Source organism: Trichechus manatus, unplaced genomic scaffold, assembly GCF_000243295.1.
Source record: "Trichechus manatus latirostris isolate Lorelei unplaced genomic scaffold, TriManLat1.0 scaffold00191, whole genome shotgun sequence".
In the NCBI taxonomy this organism is placed as follows: Eukaryota; Metazoa; Chordata; class Mammalia; order Sirenia; family Trichechidae; genus Trichechus; species Trichechus manatus.
Window position 1 is genome coordinate 3,740,177 of NW_004444127.1, and position 21,832 is coordinate 3,762,008.

General features: G+C 40.2%; 1 protein-coding gene across 1 annotated transcript in view; it reads right to left on the reverse strand.

The window, feature by feature from the left end:
- The window catches only part of FNBP4 (formin binding protein 4), a 33,555-nt gene extending 17,601 nt beyond the window's left edge, over positions 1 to 15,954 (reverse strand). Inside the window, exons 1-8 of the mRNA XM_023741833.1 lie at positions 15,696 to 15,954; positions 14,010 to 14,108; positions 11,096 to 11,232; positions 10,678 to 10,864; positions 9,521 to 9,668; positions 9,303 to 9,423; positions 8,061 to 8,402; positions 6,161 to 6,371 (exon numbers count right to left, since the gene is read on the reverse strand). Of these exons, the coding sequence (XP_023597601.1) occupies positions 6,161 to 6,371; positions 8,061 to 8,402; positions 9,303 to 9,423; positions 9,521 to 9,668; positions 10,678 to 10,864; positions 11,096 to 11,232; positions 14,010 to 14,108; positions 15,696 to 15,918 (1,468 nt within the window). The 5' untranslated portion in view covers positions 15,919 to 15,954. The remainder of the gene's footprint in view (positions 1 to 6,160; positions 6,372 to 8,060; positions 8,403 to 9,302; positions 9,424 to 9,520; positions 9,669 to 10,677; positions 10,865 to 11,095; positions 11,233 to 14,009; positions 14,109 to 15,695) is intronic.
- Positions 15,955 to 21,832: the final 5,878 nt, after the last annotated feature.

A 21,832-nucleotide genomic window follows, 5' to 3' on the forward strand; every position in this document is an offset into this window, starting at 1 on the left:
GTCAACACTCTCCCCTTCTCAACCTTGGGTTCCCCATTACCAGATTTCCTGTCCCTGTCTGCCTTCTTGTCCTTGACCTAGGGCTTGTGTGCCCATTTAGACTCATATACATGGTTTAGCTACATGTATTACTGTTTTATGGGCATGTCTCTAACCTTTCGCTGAAGGGTGAACCTCCAGCGTGACTTCACTATTGAATTAAAAGGGTGTCCAGGGGCCATACTCTCGAGGTTTCTCCAGTCTCTGTCAGACCAGTAAGTCTGGTCTTTTCTTGTTAGTCAGAACTGTTCTACATTTTTCTCCAGCTCTGTCCGGGACCCTCTATTGTGATCCCTGTCAGAGCAGTTGGTGGTGGTAGCTGGGTGCCATCCAGTTGTGCTGGACTCTGTCTGGTAGAGGCTGTGGTAGTTGTGGTCCATTAGTCTTTTGGACTAATCTTTCCCTTGTGTCTTTGGTTTTCCTCATTTTCCCTTGTTCCAGACAGGGTAGGACCAGTGGAGTATCTTAGATGGCTGCTCACAAGCCTTTAAGACCCCAAATGCTACTCACTATAGTAGGATGTAGGACTTTTTAAAAATAAACTATGCTATACCAATTGAGCTAGATGTCCTGAGACTGTAGCCCCCAGCCCTGTAACTTGGTCCTTCAGGGAGTCTGGATGTGTCTATGAAGCTTCCATGACCTTGCCTTGGTCAAGTTGTGCTGACTTCCCTAGTACTGTCTTACCCTTCACCAAAGTTACCAGTTATTGTTTATTTAGTGTTTTTCCCTTGCCACCCCTCCCCTCCCCTCTCTAGTAACCATCAGATTGTTTCTTCGTAGGTATAAACCTTTTTTTGAGTTTTTTAATAGTGGTCTCATTCAGTGTTAGTCCTTTTGTGACTGACTTATTTCACTCAGCATAATGCCCCCAGATTCATCCGTGCTGTGAGATATTTTGCAGATTCATCACTGTTCTTCACTGTTGCGTAGTATTCCATTGGGTGTATGTACCACAGTTTATCCATTTATCTGTTGATGGGCACTTAGGTTATTTCCTCCTTTTTGCTACTGTGAATAGTGCTGCACTGAACATGGATGTGCACGTGTCTATTTATATGACGGCTCTTATTTCTCTAGGATATATTCCTAGGAGTGGGACTGCTGGATCACATAGTATTTCTAGCTTTTAAAGGAAGTGCCGTATCGCTTTCCAAAATGGTTGTACCATTTTACATTCCCACCAGCAGTGCGTAAGAGTTCCAAGCTCCCTGCAGCCTCTCCAACATTTTTTTTTTTGATTCGCGCCAGTAGTTGGAGAGATGGTATCTCACTGTTTTTGCTTTGCATTTCTCTAATGGCTAGTGATCGCAAGCACTTCGTGTGTCTGTTAGCCATCTGTTTTCTTTGTTGAAGTGTCTGTTCATATCGTCTGCCCATTTTTTAATTGGATTATTTGTCTTTTTTGTTGTAGAGGTGTTGGATTTTCCTAGAGATTAGACTTCTGTTGGATTTGTCGTAACGAAAATTTTTTTCCCATTCTACAGATTCTCTTTTTACTCTTTCGGTGAAGTCAAGACGACCCTAATTATTCAGTTTATCTTCTGGTATTTGTGTACCGTTAGTTATGGTTTGTATCCTATTTATGTCATGTATTAGGGCCTCTAGTGTTGACCCTATCTTTTTCTTCTACGATCTTTATGGTTTTTGGTTTTATATTTAGATCTTTGATCTATTTTGAATTACTCTTTATATATGGTGTGAAGTATGGGTCCTGTTTCATTTTTTTACAGATGGACATCCAGTTTTGCCAGCATCATTTGTTAAAAAGACTCTTTTCCCCAATAAATGGACTTCAAGCCTTTGGTGAAGATCAGGTGATCATAGGTGGGTGGATTTACATCTGGGTTCTAGATTCTGTTCTACTGGTCAATGTGTCTGTCACCGTACCAGTACCAGGCTGTTCTGACTATCATAGTTGTATGGTAGGTTCTGAGGTCAGGTAGTGTGAGTCCTCCTACTTTTGTTCTTTTTCTACAATAGTGCTTTACTTAGCTGGGGCCTCTTTCCATAGAAATGATTAGGTTTTACATCTAAATTAAAGAATGCTGTTGGTATCTGGTCCGGGATTGCATTTATTTGTAGATTGCTTTGGGTAGAATTGACATTTTCACAATGTTGAGTCTACCTATCCATAAGCATGGTATGTTCTTCCATTTATGTAGGTCTCTTGGTTTCTTGCAGTAGTGTTCTGTAGTTTTTTTTGTATAGGTCTTTTATATCCCTGGTTAGATTTATTCTTAAGTATTTTATTTTTTTAGGGACTATTATAAATGGTATTGCTTTCCTGATTTCCTTTTCGCAGTTCTCTTTACTGGTGCAGAGGAATCCAACGGATTTTTGTATGTTTATCTTGTATCCTCCTATTCTGTTAATCTATTAGTTCCGACAGCTTTCCTGTGGAGTCCTTTGGGTTCTGTACGCATAGTATCATATTATCCACAAATAGGGATAGTTTTACTACTTCCTTACTAATTTGGATGCCGTTTTTCTTGCCTTATTGCTCTAGCTAGGACTTCCAGCATAACGTTAAATACGAGTGGTGATAAAGGGCATCCTTGTCTTGTTCCTGTTCTCAGTGTTTTCAGCTTCTCTCTGTTGAGAATGATGCTGGCTGTTAGTTTTGTATAGATGCCCTTTATTATGTTGAGGAATCTCTCTTCTATACCTATTTTATTGAGAATTTTTATCAGGAATGGGTGTTGGACTTTATCGAATGTATTTTTTGCATTGACCGAGATAATCATGCAATTCTTTTGTTTTACTTATGTGGTGGATTACATTGATTGATTTTCTAATGTTGAACCATCCTTGCATACCTGGTATGAATCCCACTTGGTCATGGTATATATGTATGTATTTATATGATGCTAAATTCTATCGGCTAGAATTTTGTTGAGAATTTTTCATCTATATTCATGAGAAATATTGGTAATTTTTTTTGTGTGTGTGTGTGGTGTCTTTGCCTGGTTTTGGTATCAGGGTTATGCCGGCTTCATAGAATGAATCTAGAAGTATCCCTTCCTTTTCTATGTTCTGAAATAGTTTGAGTAGTACTGGTACAAGCTCTTCTCTTAATGTTTGGTAAAATTCTCCAGAGACGCCATCTTGGCAAGGGTTTTTTTTTTAACAACCTTTTCAATCTCTTCCCTTGTTATGGGTCTGTTCAGATATTCGACCTCAGTTTGTGTTTAGGTAGGTAGTATATTTCTAGAAATGTGTTTATTTCTTCTAGGTTTTCAAATTTGTTGCAGTATAGTTTTTCATAGTACTCTGTTATGATCCCTTTTATTTCAGTTGGGTCTACTGTAACATCCATTTCATTTCTTATTTGGGTTATTTGCATCCTCTCCTGTTTTTCTTTTTTCAATCTGGGTAATGGTTTGTCGCATTTTGTTGATCCTTTCAAAGAACCAACTTTTGGTTTTGTTGATTCTATTGTTTTTCTATTTCTGCTCTGATCTTTATTATTTTTTTTTTTCTGGTGGCTGTGGGCTTCTTTTGCTGTTCTCTATTTGTCTGAGTCGTGTAGTGAATGCTTTTTGTCTCCTTCTTTTTTGATGTGTGCATCTATTGCTATAAGTTGACCTCTGAGCACTGCCTTTGCTGTGTCCCTGGGGTTTTGGTACAATGTATTTTCATTTGAGTCTAGGAATTTGATTCCATCTTTGATTTCTTCTATTACCCAGTTGTTCTTAAGGAAGGTGATATTCAGTTTTCATGTATTTTATTTTTTTCCTTGCTCTTCCTGTGATTTCTACTCTTACGGCATTGTGATCAGAGAAAATGCTCTGTATTATCTCAATGTTTTGGATTTTGATGAGAGTTGCTTTGTAACCTAAGACATGGTCTATTCTGGAGAACGTTCCATGTGCGTTGGAAAAGAATGTGCACTTTGCTGCTGTTGAGTAGAGTATTCTACATACGTTCATGAGGTCAAGTTGGTTGATTGTGGCTGTTAGCTCTTCTGTATCTTTGTTGACTTTCTTTCTTGATATTCTGTCCGTTACCGAGAATGGTGGGTTGAAGTCTCCTACTTTTACTGTGGAACTGTCAAATTCTCTCTTCACTGCTGTTAGCGTTTGTTTTATGCATTTTGGAGCCCTGTCATTGGGTGTGTAAATATTTATTATGGTTATATCCTCACAGTGGATTATTCCTTTAATCATTATATAGTATCCTTCCTTATCTCTTACAATGGATTTTGTTTTAAAGTCTATTTTATCTGAGATTAGTTCTGCCACTCCTGCTCTTTTTTGGTTGCTGTTTGCTTGATACATTTTTTTCCATCCTTTGATTTTTAATAAGTCTTTGTTTCTAAAGTATGTCTCTTACAGACAGCATATTGATGGTTCCTGTTTTTTTATCCACTCGTCATTCTCCGTCTCTTTATGGGTACGTTTAAGCTATTTATAGCAGTGTAGGTGTTGATAGGTGTGAGTTTATTGCTCTTTTTGTAGTGCTTTTTTTTTGGGTGCTGACGTTTTCTTTGTTCCTCTTACTCTTTTTGCGCTGAATTCCTTTTGTTTATGGATTTTTGTTGTTGTTTTTATAGATTTTGTGTTTACTGAGACTTTTTCTTAATTTGATGAGCAGGTTTGTTAACTTTGTGGTTACCTTGAAACTTACCCCAATCTTCCTAAGCTTAAACCAGTCTTTTATTACTTGACACTGCCTTGCCTTCCTCTCCTCTATACATACACCATTTATCCCCTATTTTATTGTTCTGATGATGTCGTCGTTTACAGATTTATCTCTCTGGTTCCCTGTTGTAAATCTTTTAGTTTTGTTTTATCCTTGAGAGTTCATTACATAGGCTGGTATCTGGCTGATGCTATCTTGTGTCCTAGATTCGGGCTGTTGTCTGATGTTTTCAGTTCTCTAACTGAAGGACTCCCTTTAATAATTCTTGTAAATTTGTTTTGGTTTTTACATAGTCCCTCAATTTCTGTTTATCTGGAAATGCCCTAATTTCGCCACCGTATCTGAGCAAGAGTTTTGCAGAATATATTATTCTTGGTTGTCATTTTTTTCTTTCAAGGTTTTATATATGTCATCCCACTGCCTTCTTGCCTGCATGGTTTTGCAGCAAGAGTTAAAAAATGGCCACAAATATCCCTAAATAGGAGAAGAGTTAAATAGATTGACAAAAAACAAGATGATGAAACAATTTTCAAGACATACTGTTAAGTGAAGAAAGTATGTTGCTCGATAATATATATAATCTCATCTATAGCAAAAATATACATATGCATCTATACACATACAAACACAACCACGTGTATATAAAGGAAGAATATACTCGTTTTAAGACAGGAGAAAGAAAACAAGACTTCAAAAGTAAAAAATGAGAATAGGGAAAAGGTGAAGGGGACTTTTAGAATTTTACTTCATGTTCTTCATTAAAAGAAAAAATTCCAAGAATATTTGCACCTGTGGGGTTTGTGTTTTAAAACCATGACCCATATAAGTATTTTTTGCTAGGTGTACTCAAGTAACGTTTGGTATCCAAATCATACTAACTTTCCCACTACAGAATTAGGTCAAATGAAGATTAAAATACTAGTTTTATTCTGAGCTCTCTGATAACAGACTCAAAAAATGAAGCCGGGCCTCTTCTACCTTAACTGAATAAAGTATAACTTGGGTCCTCATGATAGAACTAAACTGCTTATCCACCAAACCAGAGGCTGACAAACTTACACACAGAGAGTATGAGACTGGGCTTGCCAGAGGAACGCGCTGCCTGTCTTGACTATCAAGAAGAGAAGGAGAACAAAGGAGAGTCCACTGGCCTTATACAGATAAAGCAATTATTCCGGCAAAAAGAAAAGGGGGGCGGGGAGTCAGTCTTGTTTTCTGCTTTTGAAGAAGCCATTCCTGCTCAATGGTGAATATGCATGACCCAATGGATGGCAGTCTCTCAGACTCTTACTTCTGTACTCTTCCAGAGGTGAAACAAGGAAAAAATGGGAGAGAAGTGGAGGGACCTCCCTTTCTAGCACTTCCCCAAAAGGATAAAACTGCTCTCTGCCTTTCTGCTGAAGAGGGAACAAAAAAAGGGAAAGATGAGTTTCCCCCTACACCTTTTAACTGTGAAGTTTAGGAAAGCATGAATTACCAGTTTCTCCATTTTCTGGAGTATCTCGTCCAGTTTTGCTAGAACTCCGACTGGTGGATTCTGGACTGGTAGCTCGAACAAACATATTCCATTTTCCTCTTTTAGACATAAGTCTACGCATTCCATCTTGAGATGCTGGCTGGCTGATATCAGAACGTGGACTAGACCCTGACACACTACCATCTCCTTCTTCCAAGGCTCGCAACTCTGCCTACAAAAAATAGTTCAAAGGGCAGGGAGCATTTCTTAATACACTTTTTTCATTAGAGCAGACTATTAAACTCCATATTCTACTTCTACTCAATAGATGCTTACTCATAATCACAGTAACAAACATCCATTTAAAAATAATCATAGAGATCCACAAACAGAGAAATTATCTAACATGTATACCTAACAGAAAAAGCTTCAGTTAGTCCTTCTCTATGGCTGGTCCCTGGGTGGCCCAAACAGTTTGCACTTGACTACTAACTAACCTAAAAGCTGGCAGTTCAAATCTGCCCAGCAGTGCTGGGAAGAGGGAGAAAGGCCTGTTGATCTGCTTCCATAAAGATTACAGCCAAGAAAGCCCTATGGAGCAGTTCTACTCTGCCACATGGGGCTGCCATGAATCGGAATTAACCCGACAGCAAGGGGTTTGGCTTCGAGTTTTTCTCTATAGCTTTAAACAAACAAAAAAACAAAATCCGAACCCACTGTCATCAAGCTGATTCTGACTTATAGTGACTCTACAGGACAGAGCAGAACTGCCCCATAGGGTTTCTAAGGCTGTAAATCTTTACAGAAGCAGACTGCCACATCTTTCTCCTGTGGAACAGCCAGTGGGTTTGAACCATGGACCTCTGGTTAGCAGCCAAGTGCTTAACCACTGCAGCACCAGAGCTCCTTTCTATAGCTTTACTTTCAAATTTTTCATGTGAGGTAAAGCTTCAAGGAAATGTTACTGTTCTAATACCCATTAAGACTTTGCCTTATACTTAAGGGTCTTTTAAGGCAATGGAAACCCTGGTGGCGTAATGGTTAAAAGCTATGGCCCCTAACCAAAACGTCAGCAGTTTGAATCCACTGGGTGCTCACTGAAAACCCTATGGGGCAATTCTACTCTGTCGTATAGGGTCGCTATGAGTCAGAATTGACTTGACAGCAGCAGGTTTTGCTTGTTTTTTTAAAGGCAACAGCAGATGAAATGCTCTGGGGGAAGAGGTGCTGAAAATGGGGAAAAACCAAATCCTCAGTCAGGAAAGTTTCCTGTGGACATCTTTTTAAAAGGAAAACACATGAAAGCAATTACGGGTTCTTCTTAAACTTTCTAATTGAAAACCCATTTAATTTTCCAAACAATAGCCAATCACTGGCAGTCAACTTGCAGTTTGGGTTAAAAACTGAGTTGTTACAAAAACTTAACAATGCTCATTTGTTAAGAGACTAAACTAAAGCTTCGTTACTCACAGTCTACCCTTAAATCAGAACAATGCAAGACTTCACTACTTTCAACTACCAAACACATCATCAGGGACCAAAAGAACTAAATCTCTGTAAACCAAACCAAGCCTGTTGTTGTCAAGTTGGCTTCGACCCATAGCGACATTGCAGGACAGACTAGAACTGCCTCATAGGGTTTCCAAGGCTGTAATCTTTATGGAACCAAACTGCCACATCTTTCTCTTGCAGCGCAGATGGTGGTTTCGAACTGCCGACCTTTGGGTTAGCAGCTGAGCACTTAACCACTGTACCACCAGGTCTCCTATGCCTCTGCAGTTAAAGTTTTTATTGCAGTCTTCGCTATATCTACGGGAAAGTTTAAGAAAAAATGAAATCCCAATATAAGCTGCGGACAATGATTCCAGTATGAAAAATGGGAAAGTGTACTTTGACTTCTAGTAAATCTTCAAAAACTTACTTTTTTCCTTTCTAAAACCAGTTCCAGCTCAAGGGTATCTTGTTCTTCTTCCTCATCACTTTCTCCAGACTGAACAACACTGCAAACATCCTCTTGAGAAGGGTCTTCTATATTGTCTGTCATGATTTCCTGTGGCTTTACTATCGTTGCTGCTTCTTCTACCGCTGTGCTTGCTTCTTTCACTTCTGAAACTGGCTCTACTTCTTTGCAAATTACTTTTCTTCTCCATTTTTCTTCTTCCTCTTTTATTCCCTCAGGCAATAAAGGTGCAAGCAGGGATGCTGCCACCCCTTTCTTCTCCTCCTCACTATTTGAGAGAGCTTGAATTCCTTCATTTACTTCCTATAAAGAAGAAATAATTTTACTTCTCATCAGCATTTATAGTCAATTGCTTATGTTAGTATCAGCTGTATTGTTCACTCACTGAATACTCTCACACCATCTACTCCCAATGGATTAGTATGTATGCTTGTACTACTTTCCTTACAATACCGGTAGTTTTGGAAGATAGTGACTGAACTAGAACTGAGTTCATACATAATCTCCCCCTATTCTCAGGACGTCAAAAGGCAGACTAGTAAGAAACAGAAGTAGACTTAAATAAGATCACAGCTTTGTCAGATGAACACATGACTGGATAAATCTTCACCTTCCCCGTTCTTGTATGCTGAGATAACCTCACAGGGTTACTGTGAAAGTGATTTAGAGGCAGATGAAATATTTCTAAAATGAAATGTGTGATTATATGCTTGTTTCCCCAAACCGAATAATACTTGTCTTACCTACCTCCACAAGTTGTGAAGATTAAACTATTCTAAAAGTACTTTCTGATAATATGTGAAATGCTCAAGTTGCACTAACAGTGGTTTTTAATTTTTAAGGTAGCAGATTTTTTTATTTAAAAAAAAAAAAAAATCTTACACAGAATCCCAAAATAATAGAACTATTCTATCCAAAGTGGTGCTGGGGATCTGAAGCCCTGCCTGCCTGCTAGGCTAATCCCGCATCCCTCACAATGACTCAAGGGACCTCTGTAAAATCCTAAAGTACCATAAAAACCACAGACTGGATAACTGCTAAATACTGCATAACAATCCGAAACAAATTAAATCTTTAGAATCAGAATTAATCCTATTTACACCTGTACTGTAAAAAGTACACAAGGTATCTATACCAGTGCTCTGAGTCACATTTAGGTTCTTTAGAGCTGAAAATAAGCAAGAGGTAAGTTGCAACACTGACCTTTTTAACCTCTCGCTTGGCTATGACTGGTCCACTTCTACTACTGGAAGCGGAAACAGTTTTCTCCTTAGTAAATACGTCTGTATTTACCACAAAATTTGCTTCAGCACCTGTTACAGAACTAAAAAGAAATATACTTAGCAAGAAAAATAGAGGGCAAATGTTTTCAGCAAAACACAAGACTCTTTCCTTCTAAGTAATTTCAAGTCCATCCTTACCTGGGCTGATAATGTTGTAATCCCTGTACCTGGGTAGCAAGATATTGGGGTAATTCCCATGTCACTTCGTTTGTTTGTGTGTTCCAATAGTAATAGCATCCTGTGTTCTCATCCCAGACTTCTTGCCAATCTCCCATCTCAATTCCGACTAGAAGAAAAGTAAACTCAAAATTTTAGAAGCTCATTCCTCCTCAGTTTTGACTTTATAACCCAAGACAGCCTTACGCCATAAAAACCTAACATGGGGTTTTCTCAACCTTGGCACTATTAACATTTTGGGCCAGATAATTCTTTGTTGTGGAGGACTCGTGTGTGCATTATAGTATGTTTAGCAGCAGCATCCCTGGCCTCTACCCACTAGATGCCGGGAGCACTCTCTCAGGTGTGACAACCAAAAACGTCCCCAGACATTGCCAAATGTCCTCTTGGGAGCAACTCACACCCAGCTGAGAGAAATGATCTAACAGCAAAAATTATTTTCTCAATATGGAATAAATAAATTTCTCAAAATTTGAGTCACTTTTGTACATATGGTATAAAAAAGCAGTTTGCTAGTTCAACAATGTACTTGAACCCCAAAATGTTTTTTTATTGTTGTACTTTAAGTGAAAGTTTACAATTCAAGTTAGTCTCTCATACAAAACTTTATACACACATTGTTAGATGACCCTAGTTGCTCTCCCTATACTCTGACAACACACTCCTCCTTCCCACCCTGGATTTCCCGTGTCCATTCACCCAGCTCCTATGCCTTCTCATCTTGCCTCTGGACAGGAGCTGCCCATTTAGTCTCATGTATCTACTTGAGCTAAGAAGCACAATCTTCACGAGTATCATTTTATGTCCCATAGTCCAGTCTAATCTTTGCCTAAAGAGTTGGCCTCAGGAATGGTTTTAATTATGGGCTAACATACAGTCTAGGGGCCATGTCTTCCAGGGTCCCTCCAGTCTCAATCAAACCATTAAGTCTGCGAACCCCAACATATTTTTACCTTATTTTATTATTCACCAAGCACAATCTGCTACTGGTTAAAAGGGCACGCAATTACCTTCCAAAGATAAAGCATCTGGGCTTTCATCTTTAGAAATCTCAATGCCTAGAACATCTTTAAGGATTGCATTTCAGATGACCTTAAAAACGAAGGAACCAAGCTTACCCCCTGCCAGTGAACACTGAGTGTCATACTGCCACCCTGACATTTGGGTTGAGTCTGTTCCATTTGAAGCAGTGGAAGAAAGGGCAGATGTTGAGGATTCCTTGGGCTCTGGACGAGGTGGAGTTGGAGGCGGAGCAGAAGCTGCTACAGGAGCTGCAGGCTGAGGAGCTGTTATGGCATCAATCTCCTAAATTTAGAATGAAAATAGTAACACATGCATTAATTACACCAAAACCAGAAAACTGAGAAATGATGATCACTTAAAAAAGGGGATAGGGAGAGAGATGAGAAGAGTAGGAGGAGGACAGACAGAAAGAAAGGGAAAGAAAATGTGAGACTAACAAGTGTGCTAACCACTTGAGATCCAGATCCCAAAGTGGTTTCAGTAACTAAAAATCCAAACAAAAGCACTGCTAACCGCTAGGAAGTTGGCCAATGTACTGTCAATATCAGTTGACTGGTTTCCATTTGCCTCTTTAGATTGTGCTGGTTTTTCCAAAGCATCACTCTCATCATCATCACTGTCAGCATATGCACCAAGTAAGCAAAGACCTCCTAAAAACAAAAAGATGATCAATTAGTAACAACGTTAGTATGTTCTAGAAAGTATAAAAAGAAAATAAGTTCTTTAGCCGGTGTTTACAATTAATGTGTTTTACACACTAAAACATAGCCTCAAAATTAAAAATCACTGTACTACCACAGAGATATATTAAGTTTCAACAGCATGCTCTTAGAACTAATATTTAATTATTTAATCTCATTCTCTCTTTCAAAATAACACATAATACATTCTGCATTTTAAGAGCCTGGGTGGTGCAAGTGGTTTGCGATCTATTGGTAACTGAAAGGTTGGCAGTTCGAACACACTGAGCAGCTTTGCGGAAGGCCTGGTGAACTGCTTCCATAAGGACTGAAGCCAAGAAAACCCTATGGAGTAGATCTACTCTGTAACACGTGGGGTTGCCACGAGTCGGGGGCTCGACAGCAGCTAACAATATAGTTAACATTTTAGAATTTGGTGATTAATGTGTCCATCTCAAACAGCTAAGCGTAGCACTTGAAATAAAGAGATTATTCCTCAAACAGAAAGTAACAGGAATTAAAATGGAACTAAAAAAAAAAATAGGTAGAACCAATTATCAATGTCTTCCTCAAACTCTTCCTTAATGCTGCTATGCCATTTCCTTCTGGATCATCTGTGGCTACTCTAATGCTATAATTATGTGTGCATATATCTCCACTCTCTACATACACTTTTATTATAATCAGCATATGAAATCTTAAATTCTAGCTATAGTTTTTAGCTACTAATAAGACTAAAATTTACAGTGCCTGGTAAGTTGTATAGTCTCGATAAATATTTGGTAAATGATTTATCAGGAAGTAAAATCTAGTTTTCTATCCTACATACCATAAGTGAACTAACGGGCTCATCTAAAAGTAAGCCTGAGCTGTTCCATCCATTATACAAGAGTTTACATTCAATGATTTAGTCACATCTGCTTTCATTATTTTTTAGTACATAGATAAGTTCTTAAACTAAGTATTCAATTTCCAAAATATTATCTTCAATGGATTAGAATGATTTTTAAGTGGAAATATCTTTGACAGTGTTTCCATTTTCCAGATATTTTTATTTCTCTGTTTTTTGGGCATACTGGTCAATTTTCCTTATTTTCTTAACAAGAGGTAATATGAATAGTACTATAAAAGGACAAATTTCTCCATGGGGAAAAAAAAACTGCACTTTAGCATTCAGCACTGATAGTTTGTTTAGTGTGTATTGTGGGGCGGGGATGGGAAATTTATGTTTTTATATTAAAACCACTTCTGGTTTTGAGACAATCATAGATACAAATCAAAGTTGCTAGCCTTAATTCTATATTCTTTGGTAATTCTATATTCTTTCCAACCAGGTGAGTTGCACGGAATTTTCATTAGAATGTAAGTCCCACAAGGACAGAAACGCTTCTCTCTTTAGTTCACTGCTATACTCCTAGCACACAGAAGGTACTCAAGAAACTTGTCTGAATGAATGAATCGTCCCAGAAATACCTATCACCTGTCTGCTGAAATAACTTTTCATTTCTTTCTGCCCCTCTACAATTTCCCCAGCAGGGGTACTTCCCCAGGTTCAAAGTAGATCTTCACAGGCAATAATAAAGCTTTTACATTGTTATGATACAGAATGAAGTTGAACTGGATGAAAACATTTCTGTACACAATGTACATAAAGGTCTAAAGAGCTGACTGACATGGCAACCAAGGAAATTTTTCCTAGGAAAACGAAGTCTTGATCTACCTCACGCAATTCTTAAAAGCCTCAAATGAAATAATACATATAGTTGGTAAATACAAAGTGGTAGTTTTTCTGAAATGTTGGGGGATGGGAGGGAAGAATTTATTATTTTAGGTATCAAAGAGTATAAAAAGCATTTCAAACAGAAAATAATAAAATTACAATTACAGAACATTTAATATCAAAAGCATATTTTAATCTTTCATGATTTATAAAGAGTAAAGACAACTAACTGTTTTTTGGCACTACGTGTCAGAAAACATTATAAACCAAAAAACCAAACTTGTTGCCACTGAAGTCAATTCCGACTCACAGTAGACAGTACAGGACAGCGTAGAACTGCCCCATAGGGTTTCCAAGGAGCAGCTGGTGGATTCGAACGGCCGATCTTTTGGTTAGCTGCCATAGCCCTTAACCACTATGCCACCAGGGCTGCAGAAAACTTTATACACATTGTCAATTTAATCCTCAAAATAACTCAGGGCTATTACAGGTGAATGAGGTTCAGTGTGATTACTAACTGCCTGCAGGTCCTAAGAGTGAATGTTAGGGCAATGATCTGAATCCAGGTTTGCCTAAAAAACCACTGTCGCAAATACCTCTTGATGCTTTAAAAGTATTTTATAAAAACAATTTTCAGGTTCCCAAACATTTGCTAGGTACCAATCAAAGCAGTATGTTAAAAAAGGAATATAAGGACAGGTAACAGGCATGATCAGTGACCTTAAGGAATACCAAGCTAGTGGGAGGGCCAGAAAACGAATTACAAAACAGCATCAGAAGAAAAGTAGTACAAAGTACTTTGGGTACAGAGAAAAAGCAACAACAAATTTTGCACTGGTTTAAGTGTATATACCAAATCCTCATAAAGACTTTGAATTTTCATTTTATGGGAGAAATACGTTAGCAATACCAAAGCTTTCAACAAAACTATATATAAAATCAATTTGATTCTAAAGAAAGATATTCTAGAAAAGATGTAGGGGAAAAAAACCAAAACACAAAGAAACCACAAACCAAAAAACTATACCTGTTGCTTTAACAGCTGTGGGTCTGGTAGTCATGACTGGTTTTGGAGGATGCTGAACAACTCTGGTAACCTCCACCACCACTTCCTGTTCATCTGGATCTAAAAATGAGCAAAGAAAACTGAACTGCAGTCAGACTATGGACAAGAGAAAACACTAGAAGTGGCACAACGATCTCTGATTTGACCTTTCAAAGCCTAGATTTCATCAATTTAAAAACAGTGTGGATAATCCATCAATGACCTGAATAATTGGGGATGATAAATAACCACAGCTAGAATCTTCCCTTTGCCTTGTGACTTTAACATTACGAGAAGAATCTAAATATTGTACTTAAAGATTAAATTTTTAACAGCTCTTTAAAATATTTTAAGGTGATTTCATTTGAAAATCAACATAGCTCTATAATTCCACTTCAGGATATATGCCCTACATAAACTCTCAAACAAATGTACAGGCAGACAGTGTTAACTGCATCACTGCCCCAAACAGGAAAGAAGTCTGAAACCTAAATATCCATCAATAGTGGAAAGCAAAAACAGTGGTACAATCATACCATGGGACACTATACAACAGTTAAATTCAACACAGAACTTGTGTATTAACACATAAATCACAAAATATCACAAAAGAATGTGCATGGTTTGATACTATTTATGTAAAGACAACAACAAACTAACAGCCTATATAGTGTAAAAATATAAAAACACACAAAGCAAGCACACTCACCAACTTCGGGATATTCCTGAGAGGGAGGGAGGGAGGAAGGGAAGGAAATGGAATTTGGGGTAGTGGGAGGCTCTCTTGGTAAAGCTTTATTTCTTAAAAAAAAAAAAAAATGAAGTCAAAATGGCAAAACACTAACATCTGTGCAATCTGTGTTGTGGATATGTATTTATTATTATGTTTTTACTTCTGAAATACTTCAAAATAAAAAAAAAAACCCTCACACCCACACAAACAGTAATTTCTCTTCTCCAGGCTACCACATGACCTTTACAACAAGCACTGCAAAAGTATTTACCCTCCTGAAAAAAATTCCTTCGTTATTTTTTAACACCTCAAATTATAGCGACTAGTTCCGCGTCCAGCCCCTGTGGTAACGTTGTCCGATCACAATCTAAGTACCAGTCCAAGGCGAGGCACACAAGTACACGGGTACCCCCAAGTTCCGCTTCTTCAGCAATCTGTGGCATGCCTGCCAACTTGGGGCAGTTACACTTTGGCGGGCATAATAAACGGGGTTTGCTCACTTCTAAAAAGTCTCTTTCAGTTTCAACAAACACGGAGGGAAAAGCAGATGACGTATAGAAAGGGCCACAGGGTCTGCAGTCACCACGTCTCGGACGCGGCAACTCACACACTCACCGACCCTGAAAATTATTCCAAACTGACACTGGACGATTAAGACTCAGGGCGCCGGGGCCATCGTCGGATTCAAACGTTCCCGGGTAACCCCTGCACCAGAGATGGCCCTCAGGGTCGGTCCGGACGGAGCCCGCACGGCCCGCCGGCCCCTTCCCCCGCCCTGCCTGCAGCCCCACGCAGGCCTGGATGCGGACTCCGCCCGCCCGGGTTTCTCTTTCTCCCAGTGTCCGGCCAGGTGCCTCGTGAGGCCTAGGCCTCAAGCCCCGGGCTCGAGTTTCGGACGGCCCGACCCCAGGCGAGGCCCTCGCGCGCACGCTTACCTTCTGAAGGCGAGTCTTCTGAAGCCGCGACAGCCGTCAACGCAGTCGTCGTGGCCGGCACCACCGCCATTGGGACTGGCTGACTGGCGGCCGCCGCCGTCGAGTCCGTCTCGGTGTCGGGCTCTGGTTCCGGGTCCCGACCGGGGGTGCTGCTCCGGGGACCAGGCGGGGAGAGCTGCAGAATGGGCCTGCGGCCGGGTACCGCCCGGGACTTTTTCCCCATCGCGGACCGCAGCGCGAACAACCAGAGTCTGCCCGCCGAGGTGGGCGGGCGCTCAGCGATACGATGCGTAATCAATATTCATACACCGCAACACCGCCTCCCACGAAGATCCGCTTTTAACCGGCGGAGGGCGCGCCCGCGCAAGCGCCTTGGGCCCTTTACGCTCTTCTGACTCCTCTCCCATAGGAGGAAGGGCGGGCTTTACTCACAGCGCTAGGTGACTGGCTGTTTCGACCCAGAGAAGGCGCCAATAGCCAGTGAAAAAGGAAAAAGGGTGAGAGTCGAGCCAATAGTGAAGAAAAGACTGAGTTTAACATGACTTCCCTACTTACGTCAGGTTCTACCCATGCGTTTTTGCGGAGTCTTTTTTTTGCCCCCTGTCCTCCATTTTGTGCATGTTCTCGGTCGTTTGGTTTTCTATGATTTGTGTACTAGAAAGCTGTGCTGCTTTCCCAGCTCTTCACCGCATTTCGCCCTGATTATTCTGGCTTACTTTGGGTATATCGTTGACTATTAAATAGGATGTTGGGTGTTTTACACTTTTGTAAATTCTTTGAACACAAATATGATGAATTGGGATGTGATGGAAGAACTTTCAGAATCTGGTCCCTCTGGAGTCCTCGACCTATTTTTCTAGATTGATCTTTGTTTTCCTTTTCCAGGTACCTCTGCTCTAGCGATTTAGAGCATCACGTTTCTCATCTTGAGTCCTTCGCACTAGCTACAGTAACTATTGCACCACATGGTGAAATTCTTTGATTTCCTTAAGTCCCAGTGCAGACATGTACCTTTCTGAACCTTTTCTCATTGCCTGGCCCCTCCCCAGCACTTCACGTTCTACTGTTGGTACCTGTCTCCCCCTCTAAATTGAGTTTAAGAAATCCAGTGGTATTTATCTTCACATCCCCAATAGCTACCTTAGTCCTGGGTGCACATTAATTATATCCAACATTTTTTGAGTACTTGCTAAATGTCAGGCACTGTCTAAGGGCTTTACATGTAGAATTGCATTTTATTAGTAAGGTAGATACCATTATCCCATTTTACAAAGGCACACTCAAATTGGTTGTTAAATACAAAGCCCTTTTGAGACAAGTGACTTGTTCTGTTCCCTGTATGTGCAATGCCTACAACACTTTCCGGAACATAGGAAACACTCAGTAAATGTTTTTGAATGAATATAGTATGTGTTAATATTTTACAAACTTGAAATAAGTATCAAGACTATCTATGGAAAATGTATCCGGATTAGGGTGTCCTCAGTGGATACTAGAAGCGGGGAGGTTTGCTGTTTTGAAGCGTTAGCAGTTTTCTGATTTATTTTTTTGGAAGAGGCATTAGACTATGATAGTTGTGCATGAGTTCTAAAGCCAAACAGATCTGGATTCAAAACTGCACTCCAGCACCCTTCAGATTTGTAATGGCTAAGGCAAGTTTTTTTTTTTTTTTTAAATCCCTAAACTTGTTTCTGAGCCTTGGTGGCACAGTGGCTAAAGTGCTGGGTTGCAGTTTCAACCACCAGCCACTCCGCAGGAGAAAGATGTAGCAGTCTACTTCCAGACAGCCTTGGAAACCCTATGGGGCAGTTCTACCCTGTCTTATGAGTCGGAATTGACAACATTGGGTGGGTAGAAAACTTATTCTGTGAAATGTCTTAGTATCCATAGGGTTGTTGTGAAATTTAAATTAGATCGCAGCTTTAAGCTCTTTCTGTTGAGCCTGGAAGAAAAAAACACTCATTATGTAGTAATGACTGCAGTGCTGAAGTGCTCACTTGTCTATGCTAAGAAATTTTGAAGACAGCTACCTGGCCAACTGACTGGAAGAGATCCATATTTATGCCTATTCCAATGAAGGCGATCCAACTGAATGCAGAAATTATTGAACAATCTCATTAATATCACACACAAGTAAAGTTTTTATGAAGATCATTCAAAAGTGGCTGCAGTAGTACATTGACAGGGAACTGCCAGAAATTCAAGCCATGGAATAAGGGCTATCATTGTTGACGTCAGACAGATTCTGGCTGAAAGCAGAGAATACCAGAAAGATGTTTACCTGTGTTTTATTGACTATGCAAAGACATTCAACTGTGTGGATCATAACAAATTATGGATAAGATGGCAAAGAATGGGAATTCCACAACATTTAATTGTGCTCATGAGGAACCTGTACATAGACCAAGAGGCACTCGTTCGAACAGAACGAGGGGATACTGCATGGTTTAAAGTCAGGAAAGGTGTGCGTTGGGTTTGTATCCTTTCACCATACTTACTCAATCTGTATGCTGAGCAAATAATGCGAGCAGCTGGACTCTGAAGAAGAACAGGGCATCAAGATTGGAGGAAGGCTCATTAACAACGTGCGACATGCAGATAACACAACTTTGCTTGCTGAAAGTGAAGAGGACTTGAAACACTTACTGGTGAAGACCAAAGACCACAGCCTTCAGTATGGATTACACATCAACATAAAGAAAACAAAAATCCTCACAACTTGGACCAATAAGCAACATCATAATAAACATAGAAAAGATTGAAGGTGTTAAGGATTTTGTTTTACTTGGATCCACAAATCAACACCCATGGAAATAGCAGTCAAGAAATCAAAAGACACATTGCATTCCCATGGAAGCAGCAATCAAGAAATCAAACTATGCATTGCATTGGGCAAATCTGCTGCAAAAGACTTCTTTAAAGTGTTACAAAGCAACGATGTCACTTTAAGGACTAAGGGGCCCCTGACCCAAGCCATGGTGTTTTCAGTCGCCTCATAGAATGCGAAAGCTGGACAATAAATAAGGAAGATCAAAGATGAACTGACACCTTTGAACTATGGTGTTGGAGAAGAATATTGAATATACCATGGACTGTCAAAAGAACAAACAAATCTGTCTCGGAAGAAATACAGCCAGAATGTTCCCCAGAAGCAAGGATGGCAAGAATTCGTCTCACTTACTTTAGACATATTATCAGGAGGGATCAGTCCCTGGAGAAGGACATTATCCTTGGTAGAGGGTCAGCGAAAAAGAGGAAGACCCTCAACAAGATGGATTGACACAGTGGCTGCAACAGTGGCCTCAAGCATAACAATGACTGTGAGGATGGTGCAGGACTGGGCAGTGTTTCATTCTGTTGTACCTAGGGTTGCTATGAGTCCGAACTGACTTGACAGCACCTAACAACAATGTAGTAATAATTATTAATAATATTTTGTTTCGTTTAAACAAAATGTTTCTTTTGTTTAAATAAAATTCCAAATCCTATTGTGAAACTGGCTGGACCAAGTTGAGCCTATGAGCTAAACAGCAATGCATAGAAATGGGAAAGGCTGTTTTTCTTGGGAGAAACTTACATTTTAGGTGACTGTTTAGCTTATAACAATGGTTCTCATCCCTGGTTGTTCACAGAACCATCTGGAGATCAATGAAAGCAATGTAAGAATCTGAATCAATTGGATTGGGGGGTAGGGGTGCTGTTGTTTGATGCTGAGGGCTCCAACACGTACTGACCCCATGTATAACAGAACGAAACTGCCTGGTTCTGTGCCATCCTCATAATTGTTGCTATGTTTGAGCCCATTGTTGCAGCCACTGGGTCAACTCATCTCGTTGAGGGTCTTCCTTTTTTTTTGCTGACCCTCTACTTTACCAAGCACGATGTTCTTCTCCAGGGACGGTCCCTCTTGATAACACGTCCAAAGTAAGGAAGACAAAGTCTTACTATCCTCGCTTCTAAGGAGCATTTTTTGGCTGTACTTCTTCCAAGACAGATTTGCTCATTCTTCTGGTAGTCCATGGTATATTCAATATTCTTTGCCAACGCCATAATTCAAAGGCATCAATTCTTCTTTGGTCTTCCTTATTCATTGTCCAGCTTTTGTATGCATATGAGGTGACTGAAAATTCCATAGTTTGGGTCAGGAGCACCTTAGTCATAAAAGTGACATCTTTGCTTTTTTAGCACTTTAAAGACATCTTTTGTAGCAGATTTGCTCAATGCAATACATCATCTGATTTCTTGACTGCTGCTTCCATGGGCATTGGCTGTGGATCCAAGAAGGAAATGCTTGATGACTTCAATTTCTTCACCATTTATCATGATGTTCCTTCTTGGTCCAGTTGTGAAGATTTTTGTTTTCTTTATGTTGATGTGCAATCCATACTGAAGGCTGTAGTCTTTGATCTTCTATCAGTAAGTGCTTCAAGTTGTCTTACTATGGGCAAAGGTGCACCTGACCCAAGCCATAGTGTTTTCAGATGCCTCATATGCATGCAAAAGCTGGATGATGAATAAAGAAGACCAAAGAACCGACGCCTTTGAATTTGGAGAAGAATATTGAATATACCATGGACTGCCAAAAGAATGATCATATCTGTCTTGGAAGAAGTACATACACCAGACTGTTCGTTAGAAGCAAGGATGGCGAGACTGCGTCTCACATACTTTGGACGTTATCAGGAGTGATTGGTCCCTGCAGAAGGACGTCATGCTTGGTAAAGGAGAAGGTCAGTGAAAAAGAGGAAGACCCTCACCGAGATGGACTGACACAGTGGGTGCAACAATGGGCTCAAGCACGGCAACAGTTGTGAAGATGGCAAAGGACCAGGCAGTGTTTCATTCTGTTGTACACAGGGTTGCTATGAGTTGGCACCTAACAACAACATGTGCAAAAAAATGAATGATAGAGGAAGCATCAAAAGAAGTTTGAAGGAATACACAGTCACTGTACCAAAAAAAAAAAAAAATTGGTCGATGTTCAACCATTTCAGGAGGTAGCATATGATCAAGAACTGATAGTAATGATGGAAGAAGTCCAAGCTGCACTGAAGCCACTGGAGAAAAACAAGCCTCCAGGAATTGATGGAATACCAATTGAGATGCTTCAACAAATGGATGCAATGCTGGAAGCGCTCACTCATCTATGCCAAGAAATTTGGAAGACAGCTACCTGGCCAACTGACTAGAAAAGTTCCAAATTCATCACCATTCCAAAGAAAGACTATCCAACAGAATGTGGAAATTACTGGACGTAGGGAATATGGAGCTCATATCACTATTTTTTATAAAGCTCTTTAGGCTATTCTAATACTTAGCAAGAGTTGAGAACCTCTGGCTTTAGGGGGGACATATTTGGCTGTTGTTGGCTCAGAAAAGGTATTAGGGATTTGGACCACAGTTGGGAAAACTATGGCCAAAATAAGAATGGTATTTACATTTTTAAAGGGTCTAAGCCTGTTGCCGTCAAGCCAATTCCGATTACAGCAACCTTACAGGACAGAGTAGAACTGGCCAGAGGGTTTCCAAGGAGTGGCTAATAGATTCGAACTGCCGACCTTTTGGTTAGCAGACTGCGATGGTTAAGATTGTATGTCAACTTGGCTAGACCATTATTCTCCGTGTTTTAGTAGCTGTATAAAGTTGTGATCACCCCCGTGATGGAATCTGCTGAGTGGTACTGGCAGAGGCGGGGCCTGTGGCAGCTCACCGCCCTCTCAGTTTCATCTCTCTGCCTTCTGCCGGTTACCTTCTGCCTGCTCACCTTGCCAAGGTTTTTGGCTTGTTCCAGACTCAGCAGCTGCCTCTTGTCTCACCTCCGGTTCCTGGGACTTGAGCTAGCAGCTTACCTGTTAATCTCAGAATTCGTCGAACTTCTCAGCCTGCAAGCAAGAGTCCGGTTCCCCGACCTGCTGACCTTGGGTTCGCCAGCCCCTGTAGCTACATGAATCAGGAGAAACCTGATTGTCTTGTCTGTTGATCTTGGAATTCACTGACCTTCAGAGCCTGTGAGCAGGAGCCCCTCTCCAACCTGCTGATCTTGGGTTCACCAGCTTCTGCGGCTACGTGAACTGGGAGAGGCCTCTACCCTGATCTGTGGGCTTGGGACGTTTTAGCCTCTACAATTGTGTGAGCTA